General features: G+C 39.7%; 1 protein-coding gene across 1 annotated transcript; it reads left to right on the top strand.

Moving 5' to 3' along the window:
* Window positions 1-609: 609 nt before the first annotated feature.
* On the top strand, window positions 610-9,852 carry FETUB (fetuin B; the record flags this gene model as incomplete). Its single annotated transcript, XM_081329981.1, has 7 exons — window positions 610-822; window positions 2,891-3,001; window positions 3,778-3,865; window positions 4,225-4,394; window positions 5,664-5,777; window positions 8,794-8,883; window positions 9,700-9,852. The coding sequence occupies 7 exons, from the start codon at window positions 610-612 to the stop codon at window positions 9,850-9,852; spliced, it is 939 nt and encodes a 312-aa protein (XP_081186107.1).
* Window positions 9,853-18,870: the final 9,018 nt, after the last annotated feature.

Below are 18,870 nucleotides of genomic sequence, written 5' to 3' on the forward strand. Positions count from 1 at the left end.
AAATTTAAACAACCTGTGATATAGACTGAGTTGAGAAATAATGGCAGGCCCAGAGTCATTCACTGCCTCTCAGCAATCCAGTAACACACACTGCATACTATTAGTTTATAATGAGCTAATAATCCAAGAAAATAGACAATATTGGTGCAGGGGAGGAGAGAGAAAGAATCCTGGTTTGTTTTCCCATCAATGGATATCTTGTGACTAGTTACACTCACACTCAGGCATTTTGCAGTGAACATGTGAGCCATTTCCTGACCAGCCACACCCATAAGGTTACTTTACCATCCACAATAGTCACAGTATCAATTATTACATGTTAGTTATACCCATACTTTTTAAGCATTCTTGAACTCTTCAAGGAAAGAAGGAAGGGCTCTTTCTGCAGTGAAACTGGTTTGAATTCAAGAATATGACCGCAGAGTGAAAATTCCTCTGCCAAGATATACACATAATTCTAATCACAGGATGAAGTTTAAAGGTGTGGTCCACTGCATGGTAGGGAGAACAAATATTAGCTATTCATTTCAAAGTATATATAGATGGACAAGGCTCTTTCAGAACCTGGTTCTCAGCATTGTTTCAGTTTCTGCCTTCTCTGATTCCAAAATGGTGGGTTTTTTTATTATTTCATTCTTAATTGGGATACAGATAGTTCATATATTGGCTGCCTCGACAGTTCCTTCCTTTGTTTACCCATCATGCAATTCTTTGGTGGTAAAGGCTGCAGCAGAAGCGGCCCTTAACAAAATCAATTCAAATCGGAAACAAGGCTACGTTCTTGGCCTCCAGCGCATTTTTGATGTCCACAAACTACCCCAGGTAAGATCCTCTCCTTCTGCTGATTTTTTTTTCTTTCCTTCCATTCAGCACCAGCCATTCTGCTGTCAAATCCTGGGAGCACATATGTATGTAGGCAGGAAAAAAAACCTTTCAAAATCACTTGATAGCACCCAAGAGATATAGCCTAGATTTGGTAGTCCTAATAAAATGAGAACAAGTGGGAAGCTATTGTTTGTCCTAATTACTAGATACAGGGCCAACTGTACAATAATAGTGTGAGAAGAACAACAAAGATGATTAGGTGACTGGAAGCTGAAACATGCAAAGAACGGTTGCAGGAATTGGATATGTCTAGTCTAATGAAGAGAAGGACTAGGGATGACATGATAGCAGTGTTCCAATATCTCAGGGGTTGCCACAGAGAAGAGGGGGTCAAGCTATTCTCCAAAGCACCTGAAGGCAGAACAAGAAGAAATGGATGGAAAATAATCAAGGAGAGAACCAACCTAGAACTAAGGAGAAATTTCCTGACAGTGAGAACAATTAATCAGTGAAATGATTTGCCTCCAAAAGTTGTGGGTGCTCCAACATTGGATGTTTTAAAAAAGACATTGGACAACCCATTTGTCTGAAATGGTATAGGGTTTCCCGCCTGAGCAGGGGGTTGGACTAGGAGACCTCCAAGGTCCCTTCGAACTTTGTTATTCTATTCTATTCTATTCTATACTATTCTATTCTATTCTATTCTATTCTATTCTATTCTATTCTATTCTATTCTATTCTATTCTATTCTATTCTGTAATTCTATTCTATTCTGTAATTCTATTCTATTCTATTCTGTTCTGTTCTGTTCTATTCTATTCTATTCTATTCTGTAATTCTATTCTATTCTATTCTATTCTATTCTATTCTATTCTATTCTATTCTATTCTATTCTATTCTATTCTATTCTGTAATTCTATTCTATTCTATTCTATTCTATTCTATCCTATCCTATTCTATTCTATTCTATTCTATTCTGTAATTCTATTCTATTCTATTCTATTCTGTAATTCTATTCTATTCTATTCCATTCTATTCTATTCTATTCTATTCTATTCTATTCTATTCTATTCTATTCTGTAATTCTATTCTATTCTATTCTATTCTATTCTATTCTATTCTATTCTATTCTATTCTATTCTATCCTATCCTATCCTATCCTATTCTATTCTATTCTATTCTATTCTGTAATTCTATTCTATTCTATTCTATTCTATCCTATCCTATCCTATTCTATTCTATTCTATTCTATTCTATTCTATTCTATTCTATTCTATTCTGTAATTCTATTCTATTCTATTCTATTCTGTAATTCTATTCTATTCTATTCTATTCTATTCTATTCTATTCTATTCTATTCTATTCTATTCTGTAATTCTATTCTATTCTATTCTATTCTATTCTATTCTATTCTATTCTATTCTATTCTATTCTATTCTATTCTAAAGATTCTCAAAGAGTTTATTGGTGTTCTAAATTCAGAGAGGGAAATTTTAAACAAGGAAGAATTAAGAGAAAAAGCTTTAAAGTGACTAAGGACCAAGGGATCTACATTATACAACCTGTCCTTTCCTCTCCACAGTAACCAGTTTATACTTGATGTAGTCTCTATCCATTGTAACATTAAAATGATGGGAGATTCATCCTGAGGTCTAGAAGTTCTTTACCCTTACATCAAAAATTAAGCGACAGCATTGCAACATCCCAGCGGAACTGCACACCTTTTTGGCATGTGCGCTGTATTGTTAAGTAGGTAAAAATAAACGTTAGTCTTCAGATCACAAGACCACCACAACTATGCCTGCATTATTTGAAAAGCAAGATGAACACCATATAAATTGAATAAATAAGTAATTAAAATCAGTTGGACCCCCTTGCCCTTTTCGAGGAAGCGGCTGTACTCTGCGGAGAGCACAATTGGTGGCTTGACATCAAGTGAAAAATCGGCTGATCTTCTGTCTTTTTTTTTTCTAATGGTGATTTGAATGTTATTTCCCTCTAATGTGCTTAAGGGGATTGACACCATGATTCGTCTTTTCAGCAGTTTTTCTTTGTCTGTCCCTAGAAAAATGGTGATTCTCTTTTCTACCTCATCTTGGACGTGTTAGAAACCAAATGCCATATCCAGAGCAGGAAATCGTGGAAAGAGTGCGAATTTAGACGTCCATATGAGACAGTAAGTAATCAATCTTCTTATTTAAAGAACTACCAATGGGGTTTAGAAAGAAGTCAAATCTAGGTTTTGAATTGGTTTGCAAAGGAGGCTGAGGGTGTCCCTCAACCCACTTGCCACATGGTAACAAACTTTTTTCTTCAGAATAGCCTTCCACACTTCTCCCATGTAGACACTGATTTCTTGGCATCTCTGTGTTCATAATAATTCCCTGCACTGTGGTGCCATTTCCAATCAATGGCATTGTACACATGAATCATAGCATTGGAAGGGAGGGAGATGAATGGATCCAACCTTCGCTCACTGCAGGAATTCAAGGGAATGCCTTCCTGACAGAGGTATCTCAGAGCAGCTGGTGAACCTATTCAGGAACTGAGAGAGCTCCTATTTTCTCTTGGCTGTCCCACTGTCCCATGGCTCTTACACATGGGAAGATTGAATATTCAATCTGAATCTCACTCCTGCAACTTAAATGGGTTCTTCCATATCTGCATCCTGGAAGGAGAGGAAGCAGTTCTTGGCCATCTTCTAAGTCAGGGGTCCTCAACCTTGGCAACTTTAAGACTTGTGGACTTCAACTCTCAGAATTCCTCAGCCAATGTTGAGGACCCCTGTTCTAAGTCACCCTTTTTTGGTATTGAAAGTGGTCTTTGCCCCCTCCCCCGCAGTCCTTTGTCAAACAAAACATTCACATCTCCTTCAAGGTCTCGATGTCAGGTGTCTTCAGCATTGATAAAATAATTGGGTGGCACTAAACTAACTACTTTCTCTTGTTCCAGGTCTTTGGCCAATGCAAAGCAATAATTCAGTTCAACAGTAATTCGAAGAGTTCATTCGTGTACAGACATGGCTGCGTTTTACGCTCGAGTATGTATCTCCTATGTTTGCTGCATGTAGGTTTACAAGAAATAACAATCCGAGCACATATATCTCCCAATCACAGTTTTACAGATTTCCCTACAGAAATCAGATAGATGCAAAAGGCCAAAAAATTTATTTTAAAGCCTTGTTTCATTCTTAGACTACATCTATAGTTTCATTTTGCTCTGTTTCTCAATCATAGCTGCTCTTTGGACCAATTTCCTTTTTTTGCTGCATATATTTTCCTGAAACTGATCTTCCAGGCTGATCCAAGGTTTCTGTATTTTGGTTCATTTCAATATACAAGCTCAAATTCAAATGTATTGTCTCACCTTTTTTAATAATAATTCTTTGCTTTTCTAAAGTTCCTCGTTCTGTTATTATAAATGGTTGCCCTGACTGTCCAAGCCCTGGAAACCCTTCTTCAGACAGTGATTTTCAGAAGATAGCAAGAAAGACACTGGCCAAATTCAATGCTGAAAATGGCCGCAACCGCTATTTTGCCCTTGTCGATGTCACCAAAGGTCAATCACAGGTAAAATTGAAGTGGAGTATTTTTGAGCAAAAACCTGATGCTGTATCTTTGATTTGTATGGAAACAAATGCCTGGGTTTATGTCAAATGTAGAAAATTAAAAATGGTAATAGAAATAATCCCAGAAGAGGATAACTGCTTCAACGGAGGCTTCAACTGGTGCAAAATGCGGCCGCGCGGGTGCTTATGGGAGTATCTCGTTACTCCCATGTTACCACTCCTGGGAGTATTGGCTTCCAGTTGCCCTCCAGGTGCGATTCAAGGTAGTGGTAATTACCTTTAAAGCCCTACATGGCTTAGGCCTGGGGTACTTGCGAGACCACCTGCTGCCAATGTCAACCTCCCATTGCCCGGTTCGCTCCCACAGAGTCGGCCTCCTCAGGGTGCCGTCGGCCAGGCAATGCCGGCTGGCGACCCCCAGGGGGAGAGCCTTCTCTGTGGGCGCGCCGACCCTCTGGAATGAACTGCCTCTGGTGCTGCGGATGACCCCTGACCTTCGATCCTTCCGCCGTGACCTGAAGAAATAGTTGTTCCAACAAGCAGGCCTGGACTGATCATGGTTTTTAAATTTGGTTTTTAGCGGTTTAAATTGTCCTTTATTTCCTTATTTATTGTTTAATTCTTTTTTAACCTTTGTATTCTATGTTTTTTAATTTTTTATTGTTGTGAGCTGCCCTGAGTCCTTAGGGAGAAGGGCGGCATATAATTTTTTTTTATTATTATTATTATTATTATTATTATTATTATTATTATTAATTATTATTATTATTATTATTATTATTATTATTATTATTATTATTAATAATAATAATAATAATAATAACTGATTTCTACATTATTGCCAAAGAAAGTACGTAAATCAGGGGTCTTCAAACTTGGTCCTTTTATGACTTGTGGACTTCAACTCCCAGAATTTCTCAGCCAGCGTGAAGACCCCTGGCATAAGCAGATTCTCAACGTCTGCAGAAATCTGAAAGATTTTAAATTTTATCTGCCAGAAGTCTTCTCAGAAGCATCCAGTTTCTCATATGGATAGGAATTTGATCTTTGGACAATGTTACATTCAGTTTGATTACTGAATATTTTAGTGTCTTCTTCTTGATTACATTTGACCACATCCTACCAGTTCTCCAGTTCTCCTGGTGCTAAGAATTATGGGGACTCTCTGGAAGGCTTCAGATTATTAAAGATTGATAGGGAACCTAAGATTATGAGGAACATTTTCTGCAGAGAATGTGACTTGCTCTAACAGTTTTATGACTTTCTACAGTGGGTTGTTGGTCCTTCCTACTACGTAGAATACACCATCCAGGAGACTTCTTGTCCCAAAAGTACACCTCTGTCTGATGTCAGTCAGTGCCCTCTCCTCCCTTATGAAACTGCAGTAAGTATTCATAATCTTGCATTAAACTTGAATTGACATCATAGCTCAGTGCATTCTTTCTCAAGAGCAAAATTTTCAACTGCTCAAACAGAATCATGTTCTTTATTCATTAATGTCTGCTGGCTCAATGGCTGCATTTATACAACATTTAGATTGGCTTAATATACCTATATTAATAAATGACAAGGATATTATTTACAGTACTCAAGGTTACAAATGTCCCTGTTGCATTGATTGCTTAACCATCCATCTTTCTTATCAGTAAAGATAGTACGAAGACAGCACCTCTGACTTTCTCCTTTAGGGAAGGCAAATCCTATTCCTTTACCCAGGCCAAAATTTTCTTTCAAGTTACACTTGGTACATAATTTTCCCACCCATTCCTCCCTAACCATGGGATGCTGCTCCAACATTCCACTGCTAGTGTTTCAACAAAATGAAATTTAATGTGGAGAAAAGCAAGGTTTTACACCTAGGCAGGAACAACCAAAGGTACTAGTACAGATTAGGCAGAACCTGGCTCAAAACAGTAATTGTGAGAGGGATCTTGGAATCCTAGTGGGTGATCACTTAAACATGAGCCAGCAGCAGCCAAAAAAGCGAATACAATACTTGGTTGTACAAACAGAAGCATAGAATCAAAATTGTGTGATATATTAGTACCACTTTATAAAGCCTTAGTAAGACCACATCAGGAATACTGCATCCAGTTTTGGTCACCACGTTACAAAAAAGATGTTGAGACTTTGGAAAAAGTGCGAAGAAGAGCAACTAAGATGTTTAAAGGCCTGGAAATCAAAACATATGAAGAATGGTTGCAGGGTTTGAATATGGCCAGTCATGTAAAGAAGGACTAGGGGTGACATGATAGCAGTATTCCAGTATTTGAGAGGCTGCCACAAAAAGGAGGGGGTCAACCTACTTTTTAAAGCACCAGAGGGCAGGTCAAGAAACAATGGATGGAAGGAGCATCCTGGAATTAAGGAGAATGAGCAACCTGGAAGAAGGAGAAAATTCCTAACAGTGAGGACAAATAACTAGTGGAACAGCTTGCCTTCAGAAGTTGTGGGTGCTTCATCACTGGACGTTTTTAAGAAGAGACTGGACAGTCACTTGTCTGAAATGGTATAGGGTCTTCTGCTTGAGCAGGGGGTTGGACTAAAAGGCCTCCAAGACCCCTCCCAGTTCTATTCTGATTGATTGTTTGCTATCTTATTGCTTCTCAAGCTCTCAGTCCTTCTCAGTTTGTAGGGGTGAGGGGAAAACAATTACATAGAGCTGGATGGCTGTAGCTAATCTGAGAAGCTTGTAAGACTGTTTGGCTCCACCAACCATTTATGTGCAGCTTTACCTCCTTTATGCACAACTTCCTCAGCTCTCAAACTCAACACCCTTTCTCTCTTGACCAACATTCACAGCCTGCACCTTCATGGTTTCTCTTTTTTTCCTACCAGTTATGATAGTTGTGGTCTCTAGGCTCTTAAAGTCCCAGGGGACACAAAATGATAAGAAAGGAAAACACACACAAAAGCTCATTAGTTTGGACATATGTTCTTAATTGAACACAGGAGCACAGTTTTGCTGACCTGATTTTAGGATTCTGAAGGAAGCCATCTTTATAAATGAAGAACAGTTGGGAGAAGATGCTAATATTAGCTATAATAAATCGACATCAAAACCAATAGAAATAATAAGAGGGTGATGGTGGTTGACTGAGTGAGAGACAAAAGTCCATTGCGTACTGTCATGGATCCGACAGATGAAACTCTTCAAAAGAACTTCGAGGCATAAAGGATCTTTATTCGAGTGGCAGAATATCGGCACTTACATAACCGAAGCCAAAAACTGAATTCCCCTCCCCTGGGCACATAGTATCAAAGCACAATTCCCTCCTCCAATTAACAGTCATAAATCACATTCCCCAATTAGCTTGAAGTGTGGTCTTCCTCTCCAGCTCTCCAGCCCGCCAATTCTTTATCAGCTCTGGGCTCAGTAACCTTGATTCTCACGCTAAGTTTAGTGTTGCTATGTCTAGCTGGACTCTCATTCACATCCCCTCCTCCCAGCATCATCTAACTCTAAAAGCAAAAGGGGAAAAATGGCTACATTTTCATCTGTTGCCAATGCAAAAACATCCGTTAGCAGCGTTGACACGTACTGTTAGTTTTTTTTTAACTTTTATTCCATTGCTGCTGATCTCGATTTTAAAGTTTTTAAAGTTTTATACTTATGTTTTTATTCTGTTTTAAACTGCCAGATTTACTCAGGTCTCTGAGATTCCACCCCAAAGCATCATATCAGAACATCTAAATCTACTTATAAATCATAAAAGACCATGCTTTTCTAATTCAATCCAAGGACATATTCTACATGTCCACCTTCTAGAAATGGAGAGGAGGGATAGAATTAGATTGGAATGGTCATTGGTATTCTTCTAGTCTAAACCAAACTCCATTCCTAGCTGGAATCCTCTTATCATCTCAGAAAACTGCCTCTCCAAGCCTAAATGGTGGACTTTACTCTAAGAACTGAAAGAAGAAGGCTGTTCCAGTTAGTTTGCATCTGAATTCAAACTTAGTAATTTATTATTTTCCAAGCCAATTTATAAAACATAAAGTTAGTTATCAGTTTCCAAAAAGTTGCAGAATTTTCCAATGATCAGAGAGTATATAACTATAGGAATGTAATAATTAAAATACCAAAATTCATATCTGGAACTCGAGAATGCATTTCCTATTCTGGAAAATCTGCTTTAAGAAATCCATAGAATGGTTGAAAAGACAGAATTTAAAATTCCAAGAAGCATAGCACAAGAATTCAGCCTTCCTGTGGAATCTCCATTCACTTTAATGGGACCACAGAATTTTGAGGAGGAAGAAATGGCATGGCAACCACAGGGAGAAGTCCCTTTGATACAGAACATCTGAACAACCACTCTTGGGCCATTGCGTATTTGAAATCTTGGCAGGTTAAATTTTTTGGGTTTTGTTGATGAAAACTTTCTCTTTTGTTCTAGGAGAGAGGCCTCTGCAAAGGCTCTGTGACAAACGAAGAGAGAACATTTCAGGAAAGGGTCACTGTAAGCTGTGATTTCTTCCCGCATCCGGTAAGCTCCTCAGACAGCAATCATCTGCAGAAAATATTCATTCCTGGGTTGTTGAACAAAGTTTACATTTTAAAACACATCGACCAAACCTCCTCCAACAAACCAACAGATTTTTTCAAATAATAACAATAAATCATTAGTTTAGACATGGCTTGATTAATCAGGCCGACGACGTTCTGCCAAATAAGATTTTTGTGAGTTACTATTATTTCAACAATGGTCTTTATTATATTACAATTTTAGATTCTTTCTAAAGCCCCTGGGGTGAGGCAGTTCATAACTCTTAAAATACAGTAATGAAATGAAATGAAATTGAACAACATCCTCTCCCCCTAATTAAATAAGTAGAGGAAAAATGTTCATAGGTAATTGTAATGGTATGTGGGAAAGACCTTGGGAGATGGGATGAAGAGATGCTTCTTAGGGAATGGTCAGATAACCAGCAGTTGCATAATGGATGGACAAGGAGGCTTAGAAGGGACCCTCCCTAGTTTTCTGGGCTGTAAAGGAGATGGGAGATTTGGGAGATATGTACTTTCATTTCCCTTAATGTAGCCTTAGAGCAAAGCAGAATTAGCTCCTCTGGACGTGTTTCCTGCCCATCCACCTAGTAAGACTGACAGTAATTAAGATCTACTCACGAGGAAGTATAGTTGGACCTATAGTATAGTATAGACCTTTCCCCTTGTTGCATCCAAAGAGCAGAAGTTAAGGACACCAGCTGTCTTGAACATTTCATGAAATAAGTAAGCATCATCTATAATCCAGATATGGCCAAGTGCCTAAGCAACTTTTCTGTATCTTTTGTCTTATTAGAAACGCCAGTCTCCTTTCTCAGTCAGGCAAGTCATGCAAACCGTTCCTCCCTTCCCCAAAGGGTTTTCTGAATCATCGAATTGCCCAGGAGACGTTTTAGTAGACGTCTACGGCCTTCAACTACCCTCCCCACCGAAAGCTAAAACCTCTTGAGCTAAGAGTGATGTATAACACTGAAAGCTTAATTCAGAAGAAACCTCCCCCCCTCCTTCCCTCCCTCATCACAGATTACAAAGAACAGCAGCTCCATTTCTACTCAAGGCAATATTAAAAATATTCAATAAAAATAACTATGTAGCATGACAGTCTTTGCAGTGGTTATTTCAGAAATCAGGTTTGTTGTTGTTGTTTTTTTTCCATTTTCACTGTTGAAGTTCGTGCACAGAATCCTGTGGCAATGATAGGCATTGTCCTGTTGTAAGGAGCCGAAAAATTAAGATCATCGGTAGCTATGAACATTTGGAAAAAAATAAATAATATATACTGTAAGTGGCTATGGACACATGATTTTTTTTCCCCCTGAATGTTTCAAACTTAGAGCTTGGAGAAAATGCTCTTTGAAGTTGGCTAGTAGAAGTTATTTGAGATATAGAAATCCAAATATTTCAATACTCCACATAAGATGCATGTCTCTATTTTCTAGCTGCACATTGCACCATCTCTTTATCTGCCTAAAAAAAAAACAATACAGCAAGAGTAAAGAACGTTACAAAATTGTGAGTGACTATTTAAATCAGAATTTCCATACAGCGGTGAGGGAATTCTAAGCATTGAAGTCCACCTATCGTAACGTTACCAAGGTTGTAAAATACCAAGTTAGACCACGAGTCCAACTGTGAAATCCCATTTAAGGCATCCTAGAAAAAGAGTCCCCTAAACTCCACCCTAATTCATGCAGTGAAGGAGACACAAGATCTCTCTAGACCCATGGTGGCGAACCTATGGCACGGGTGCCACAGGTGGCATGCAGAGCCCTCTCTGTGGGCACATGCACCTTCGCCCCAGTCCTAGGCCTTCAGCTGGGTTTTATAAAACCTTTTCGCTTTAGGCCTCCGCCGCCATGTACAAAAAAGAGAGGCTCAATCAATCAATTTCAACTTCTTGTGGGGAAAAAAAAGTTCTCGCAAAGTTGGAATTGATTGATTGAACTTTTTAGTCCCACTCAGCCATGCCCACCCAATGGGCCACACCCACCCAATTGGCCACACCCACCCAAAGGGCCATGCCCACCCGGCACCTGATGATACATAAGTGGTTTTTGGGTTGCAGTTTGGGCACTCAGTCTCAGGTTCGCCATCACTGCTCTAGACCACTGGTTCCCTAACTATGGCACAAGCACTCTCCATTAGGTATTATGTTGCAGACTGGAACTTTGTTTATTGAGAAAGGTTGATAATTTCCCAATTCCCTTGTCATCATTAAATGCTTACTAGTTACTAGTGTGTGCCTCAGTCTCTTCTGCAAAACAGCCTGCTTGATTGGTTTGCACATGAGAATCTCAGTCGGCATTTAGTGCATGATTCAAGCTTTGCCAACAGGGCTGACTAGGCCAGCTAGAGTTATAAATGTGCTTTGAACTTTGGATCAAAGGTGTTAATGGATGATGGAATAATGGGAAGCCTCTTCTGAAAAACCTTGACAAAAAAAAATCACAGGCGCAGTCCCAGCAGAAGAGAATTAAAGAAGAAGAAGAAAATCCAAATTGAGTTAGTTTTGTGGGGGGCTCCAGTCTGATGTTGGTTGGTAGAAGAATTCAGAGGTGGCCTTGGGTAACGAAATATCTACAAACCAAAATCACCGAGCTCAGAGAACATCAAGAAATACAGTCCAATCCAAAGGTGCTTTTCCACGAGGCAACTGGACTTCCTTGTTTTTTTCTTTGAAGACATTTCACTTCTCATCCAAGAAGCTTCTTCAGCTCTGACTGGATGGTGGTCATTTGCATTCTTTTATGGAGTCGCCGAGGCCACCTGGAGGTTTATCTGTGTCCTCAGGGTCACCTGAATAGTGCAAAATGGGTGTGCAGCCTTCTTGGAACTGCTGAAAGGACTGTGTTATGAAGCTGTGCTTTCTGCAGGATGTTTTCAGCCCATCAGGAGTTTCTTAACTCGGAGTTTTCTTTCTAGGATGACATGACTACTAAGAAAAGGCATAGTTGGTATGAAGGAATATAGGCCGAGCCATGGAAAAGAGGGAGAGAGGAACTGTTGTGACTCAGGGCCAGCCTGTGGGTCCGGCAGCCGGCTCAGATGTCTCGGATGACTCAGATGAGGGGGAGGAGGAGGGTGTGGAAGACGAACTGGCTGATGATGGCTTGGAGGCTTCGCAGAGCCCCCAGCCGGGGCCCTCTTCTCAGCTGCGTGAGCCCGATAGTGCGGAGGATAATGACCCACAGCTGGCCCTGTTCAAGGACGCCCGACGCAGGAGGCAGTCGAGCAGGAACAAACAGAGAAAGGCTGTGGGACTCCTCGGGAGGAGGCACAGGGAGGCCACGCCCTGAACTCTAAATAAAAGGAGTGTTTGGGGAAGGGCTGGTTGCTGAAAGCAACCCTTCCGTTTGAGGATTCAAGTTCCAGTGTTTTTGTTTCTTGTTCTGTTGTTTGAGTAATAAATCTTGGCAGACGCTTTTCAGCCTCAGACGCTCTCCAGTCTCTACTGTTTGAACAGGGGTTTGCCTTATTGCAAGGCCGGTAGCAGGCTGGTTCAGAACAGGAACAAATCTTTAAAGGGGATTTATGGAAAAGATTGCACCACAAAGACGAAACATGGAGAGATTAAAAAAAACCTGAAATAACCTGACCTTTTGTTAGGTATTTTGTTATTAGTTGCGAAGTCGTGTCCAACCCATTGCGACCCTATGGACAACGTTCCTCCAGGCTTTCCTGTCCTCTACCATCTTCTGGAGTCCATTTAAGCTCATGCCTACTGCTTCAGTGACTCCATCCAGCCACCTCATTCACTGTCGTCCCATTCTTCTCTTGCCCTCAACCTTTCACAGCATTAGGCTCTTCTCCAGTGAGTCCTTCCTTCTCATTAGGTGGCCAAAGTATTTGAGTTTTAGCTTCAGGATCTGGCCTTCTAAAGAGCAGTCAGGGTTGATCTCCTCTAGGACTGACCGGTTTGATCGCCTTGCAGTCCAAGGGACTCGCAGGAGTCTTCTCCAGCACCATAGTTCAAAGGCTTCAATTCTTTGGCGCTCAGCCTTTCTTATGGTCCAGCTTAGGTATAAAGAACTGAAATAACCTGATCTTTTGTTATAACTAAGGTCCGACAGGCATTCAAGACTCTGTTATTCCCCCCTTCAATAAAGAAGAGCATTGTTGAATCCTTGGAGAATCTTTGCAATCTCTGAAGGGATGAATGCCCCCCTTCAGATGGCCACTTCCATTGGTAATCCCAACAGGTACACATCACTAGTCTAGAACCGTGCATCCAGAAAATATTGCAGATAGTATTTTCACGAATGTAATACTGTCTGGATTCATCTACTATGGAAAATGATGTGTTATTTAATTGTGAGGTATTGAATAAACAATTGACTGTATGTACACAGCAGGCAACCTCATGAAAAAAACCCCAGTGGCTAAACCACAGGTCTGCAACCCGCGGCTCCGGAGCCGCATGCGGCTCTTTCAGCCGTCTCCTGCGGCTCCCACTGCCATGTGCAGTCCAAAAAAAAAAAGTGGGACTAAAAAAGTTCAACCAATCAATTCAAATATGCAGGGTAGGTGCATATCTCGCCTTGGCTCCACTCTTCAGTCAAACCCTGTTCTGCACATGCACGCATGTACGCGCATGCGCACACAATTTTTGCGGCTCCCAGTTTTCCCTTTTGTGAGGGAACCGGTTCCGAGTGGCTCTTTCACTGTTTCAGGTTGCTGACCCCTGGGCTAAACTAAGGAGATATCATTATGGCTGAACCTGTTATATAGGCCCTGATGTCCCACCATGAAGCTTAAAAGAGGAGCTTTAGGTCAGTTTTTGGCAAGATGACCTAAATTTCACCATGGAAAAAAGAGATATGGAAACCATTTCTTACTTTGGATTATCCCATGGTTTGTTCAACCATCACGTGCTAAATAAACCAGCAACATCTGGGGGAAAGGTCAACATCTACAGGACAGCAGGTGTCAGGTGGCAGTCAAAGCCTACCATCCTGCAGACTTCGATCTTCTCCAGAAATCTTGATGGCAGTCACCCACATGGGCTTACTCAGCACACTAAAACATGAAGCATGTTCTCAAAATTCAATGCATTAAGCCAGAGAGAAGCAAGTCACAAGATCAATATGTGAACTCAGTCGTTCCTGTGGTGGTTTCATGTGTGAATTCATTTATGTACAAGTCTCCTGGGCCACTCCTCTGCAACCAAAAGGAATTTAGTCTGGACTTTGCCCATTTGCAGCAGAGATGAGAACCCTTCATTTTTTAAAAAAATGTCAGAATTCAGTGTACTGAGATCCACTCCTTAAACTTATCCAACGTATGTATGTATGTATTTCTTCCTGTACCCCAATACAGGAATTTTTGCGATGCTGGAATTTCACTTTATTTTACCCCCTTGAATTGGATATGAGCCCTTCATTTTGGATCCTCTTTCCCTCCTATTTACTCCATTAAATTTTATATTTATTTTTCTTAACCAGGGATCAAACAACTGGTTCAAGAACCTAGAAGCCAGACCTACAAAAAAAAACCCCAGTCCATTGAACTTTTGGAATTTACTTTTTAAAAAATCCGAGGATAATGCCCATTGCACAGCCCATGAAATTGCCAGTCAGCACTCTGTTTATTGTGACACGCACCACGCCAAGGCATGATATTCCCTGAAGATTGCAACAGTGCAAAAATAGAGACAGATGTGGTTGTGGTCTTCAATCTAATCAATAAACATTGTAGAGAAGGCTATGTTTTACCATGTTTCATGCTGCTGGTTCTCATGTGCAACAGTTGGTTCCGTGATACTCTGATTTAATGAAATCACCAGGTAGTTATTTGACTATATTGTGTGATCATTTTGGAAGTTCGTGTTTGCATCATATGGGAGCTTTCCCGGATTTTTTTTTTAAATGTAACTTTTAGGGTAAAAAGCCTTTTCAAATCATTATTAATTAATCCGGTGAGGTCATAAACCTGCCTGAAATAATAAATAAATAATTTATTTTGAAATGTGTTTAATTTTAAAGTACAAAAGAAAAAACACATAAGCCACTCTGAACACTGAGGAACCTAGAATCTCTCCTTTTCCATCAATTTGTGCGAAAAATAAAATAAAACTGACAATCTGGAAACAGAAACATGCAAAACAGAAGTAAGAAAACCAAAAATTATCCTGCATTTTGGTCATCCAGGATATCTTCATTCTCTCTTATTGCTGAACTTTTCGGACTGAACAGTAATAATTTTAGCCTGTGAGATTACTGGGAATCCTTGATGCTCTGAGCATGGTTGTTTTCTTGCAGACTTTTCCCTACCCAAGTAGGCAACTTCAGTGCTATGCACAAAGGATGTTATGTGGTTGGTTTATGAAACATTTGCAAGAAAATAACCAAGCGCTGGGAGTACCAAGGACTCCACTGTTCCAACACTGAGATACATAAATTATTTCATCTTGAAACAAACTGGACTTGGCCAGTCTCCTTTACATAACTTCTCAGATTTCAGTCTCTCTATGCCTGTTGCTTGCAATCCTGGACTCTACTGCACAAGGATTTCTTCTCTGTTCTGCTGTGTGGTCCATGCTTCCCTTTATTCTCACAATGGCATGTGAGATTCAACTGAATTCATTCCAAATTTTGAAGTCCCAGGACTCTTTAAAAAAAAACAAACACCTGTGCCTTTTCCTCAGGACCTCTTTCTCTTACTGCAGCCTTTCAAAACATTATAGGGTTCCCAAGAGGGGTGCTGTTTTTTTCCTCATAAACCACTCTGAAATGAAAGGTTATTTAGAAATAAAATATTTTCAGGCTTCCGATTATGGCGTCACGGTGAGGCAGACGCTGGAAGACAAGCTCTGTCTTCTGCGTTTGATTTTGCCCTGCTGGGGGACCCTGAAAACGGTCGAAAGCCGCCCTATAGAGGCGGCAAGCAAGGAGGGGATCCTCGTTTGATCACAGAGGGGTGGCATCCCCCCCCCCGTTTGATCTGAGGAAGCCCTCCAAAGACTGGCTACATTCGCGTAGCCAGTCAGAAGCTGCTGTCAACGGAAGACACCAAGCACTACCAAGCATGTTTGCAGCAACGTGGATGAAACCAGGTGAGATCTAAGCCTCTCTTTATGAATTTAAGACCTTTTCCTGAACATCTGCCCAAAGCACTCCACCCAAAGAGAAGAGAAAGGGAATTTCCACCTCATTCCCTCAGGAAAGCAGCAAATCAATGACCTGGGGAAAAGGAGAAACCTATAAGACTAACCTGGAACTAATACATATATATGACTTGGAAATTTGGGGGCTAAACTGTTTTTAAGATTTTTTTTTTTAAAAAAAAGGCAGAAAAGCTTATAAATTTTGGTTTAAAGAACTGAAAAATGGCGTTGATGACATCTAGTGGTGAATGTATAGCACTACAGTTTATTTTTGTCTAAAAGCAACTTGCTTGAAAACCAGAGTGAGATAAGACTTTGGCTGGCCTTGAAGCTCTGACCTTTGAAATTTGCAGTTGAGAAAATGGAACAAGCTTGGGACTGCTGAGTTCCAGCACCTTTTTTGGATGGAACCTTGTAGCATAGGCAAGGTGGGTTGTATGACATGTGTGAGTTCCGGTAACTTTTTCTTTTACAAAAAAAGCACTGTATATATATATTATTGCCTGATATGATGGAACACTTTGGATTATAAATCTTGACTATTGACCAACTTGCAATGTTTTTTTCCCTCCCTGGACAGAAAGGGTATCTTTCTCATAGGACAGAAAATTTTTAACTTTATTTATTTAGGGGAGGTTTAAGAATGGCTAGCTGGTTGGATAAACTCACAAAGGCTACTAAAAAAATGGATGTTTCCTACTTAACTTTAAATGGTGAAAAACCATCTTTAACACCAGTTTCCAGAGGACTCAGTTTGCCATATTACCAAGAAAATACTGATGAATCACAGAAAGAAATTTTCTCCATGTTGAAATCAATACAAGAAACAGTCACTTTAGCTCATGATGAGTTTAAATGAAATACAAAGGAGATAAAAGAACTTTTTTTTTAATTTTAATCTACAAACCCAGGAAATAAATACAGAGAATGAACCATCAACTCAGAAAACAGAAGGAAAAATAGAAAATGCTGGCACAAATATTGAGGATCTGAAGGAAGAAAATTGTGACCAGACTCAGATAAATTAAGATTTAGAAGACACAACGAGAAGATTGGAAATGGAGCAGACATTCTACAAATCAAAGTCTCAGAACTTACTGGAGGACAAGGAAGGAGAGCTGATGGAATGGAAGACAAAGCTGTCAATAGAACTGTGGGGAACTGGAAAAGGAGAGAGGCTGTTTAATGAATATCAACGGGCCGGATCTTCCAAAAATACCATAACTAAATTGATTTTCTTGAGTCAAATAATATATATAAAATTAGGCTTCCAGTTTGCACACGCAGCACTTCCAGATGGGCAGGAACAGTCCACTTCCTGCCGTCCATTCTTTCTTTTTTGGAGGACCCTGAAAAGGGTCGAAAATTGCCCTGGAGGGGCGACTACCATGAGGAGGCCTTCCCTGTGATCACAGAAGGGCAGCAGCCCTCCGCTTGAATCCGGGACAGCTCCTTTGGCCTGAAGAAGAAACCGGCCATAAAGATGGCCGATCATTAAGCCGCTCCCTGCCGAAAGCCAAAAGCACTACCTAGCACTAAGAAGCAATCTGGAGGACCTGGGTGAGACTTTACCTTTTTTACTCCCTTAACTATTTTCCTGTGGGACTTTCCTGAAAATTTCCTTCTCCACTTTTTGAAAAAAGGGCAAATATTTACTCTGGGAACAAATCTTAAAGCCTTAAAGAAAATCAAGTAATTCAGCAAAGAAATTAAGTAATTTTATCTCTATTTACTAAAAAGCTCCTATTTTTTGGTGGGGATCTACTACCCTATTTCCTCTCCAAGCTGTGAATTAAAAAATTGGACTAATGCTACAAAAGTTTTTATTTTAATTTGGGGAAAAAAGAAAAATTTTACATTGCATTCTATATGCTATTGATAACATCTTGTGGTGAAACTTGGTACAGCAAGTAAATTTTTCTCCTGTTATGAGAGCTGATTGAATAACAGAGCTGTCCTTGGCATTACTTTTAAAGATAAGTGTGGGAACACCTGGCACTGAAAACAACTCTTTTGAAGGTGGCTAATTTTTGACTATTATTAAAATAGCCTCAGTGGAAGATTTAACTGCAAACAACAACGAAATGGATGAATATATCCCACCACTTGATTATAAACTGATACTGGACACGATTTTGGCAATGACAAAGCCAAACTGCAAGAAAAATCTGACAACTTAAAGCCACCAAATCAAATTCTGACCTTAAATGAGGAAATGATAATCCAAGAGCAAATAGAAGAAATGGAAACAAACACTAAAATATGAGATTTTAAAGAACAACAAATGCAACCTACAGAGAAGCTTAAAGTCCAAATTTCAATGTCAACTACAAAACTTACAACTCAAAAGGCAATAGCACCTGAAGAAAGCAATATTAAGAATGAAGACACTAAAGGCCTTCAAATATACTATATTGAGAATTCAACTAATCAAATGACAACCTTAACACCAGCTACTACTTTCTACCTAATCCAGATGGAATTGGAAGAAGAAAAAGATGTGACTGATCTAATGACAACTATATTACATCAATCATCAAAAACTGAATTATTAAAGCAAAACTTCAATGGTTACAAAGGGGACACTTTCTTTGCAAAACTGACATTTGGATATTTTCCCTGGATTCAAATAAGGGGTATAGGAAGAAAGGGAGATACATTTGAGAATTCAAAGACGCCAAAAGGGAAACCTGATTGGCACAAAAGGAAGGCAAGAGTTAGATTTAAAAAACTGAACTTGTTTCTTTTTTGGGATTCCTAAAGATAGAGTATAAAAATACCTTTCAATGGATTAAGAGGAATCTCTAAAAAATATAACTGATTTTACATTTAGGTTTTAGATCTGTAAGGTAATACAAAAGTAAG

Source organism: Vipera berus (assembly GCF_964194415.1).
Source record: "Vipera berus genome assembly, chromosome: 5".
NCBI classification, from domain to species: Eukaryota; Metazoa; Chordata; class Lepidosauria; order Squamata; family Viperidae; genus Vipera; species Vipera berus.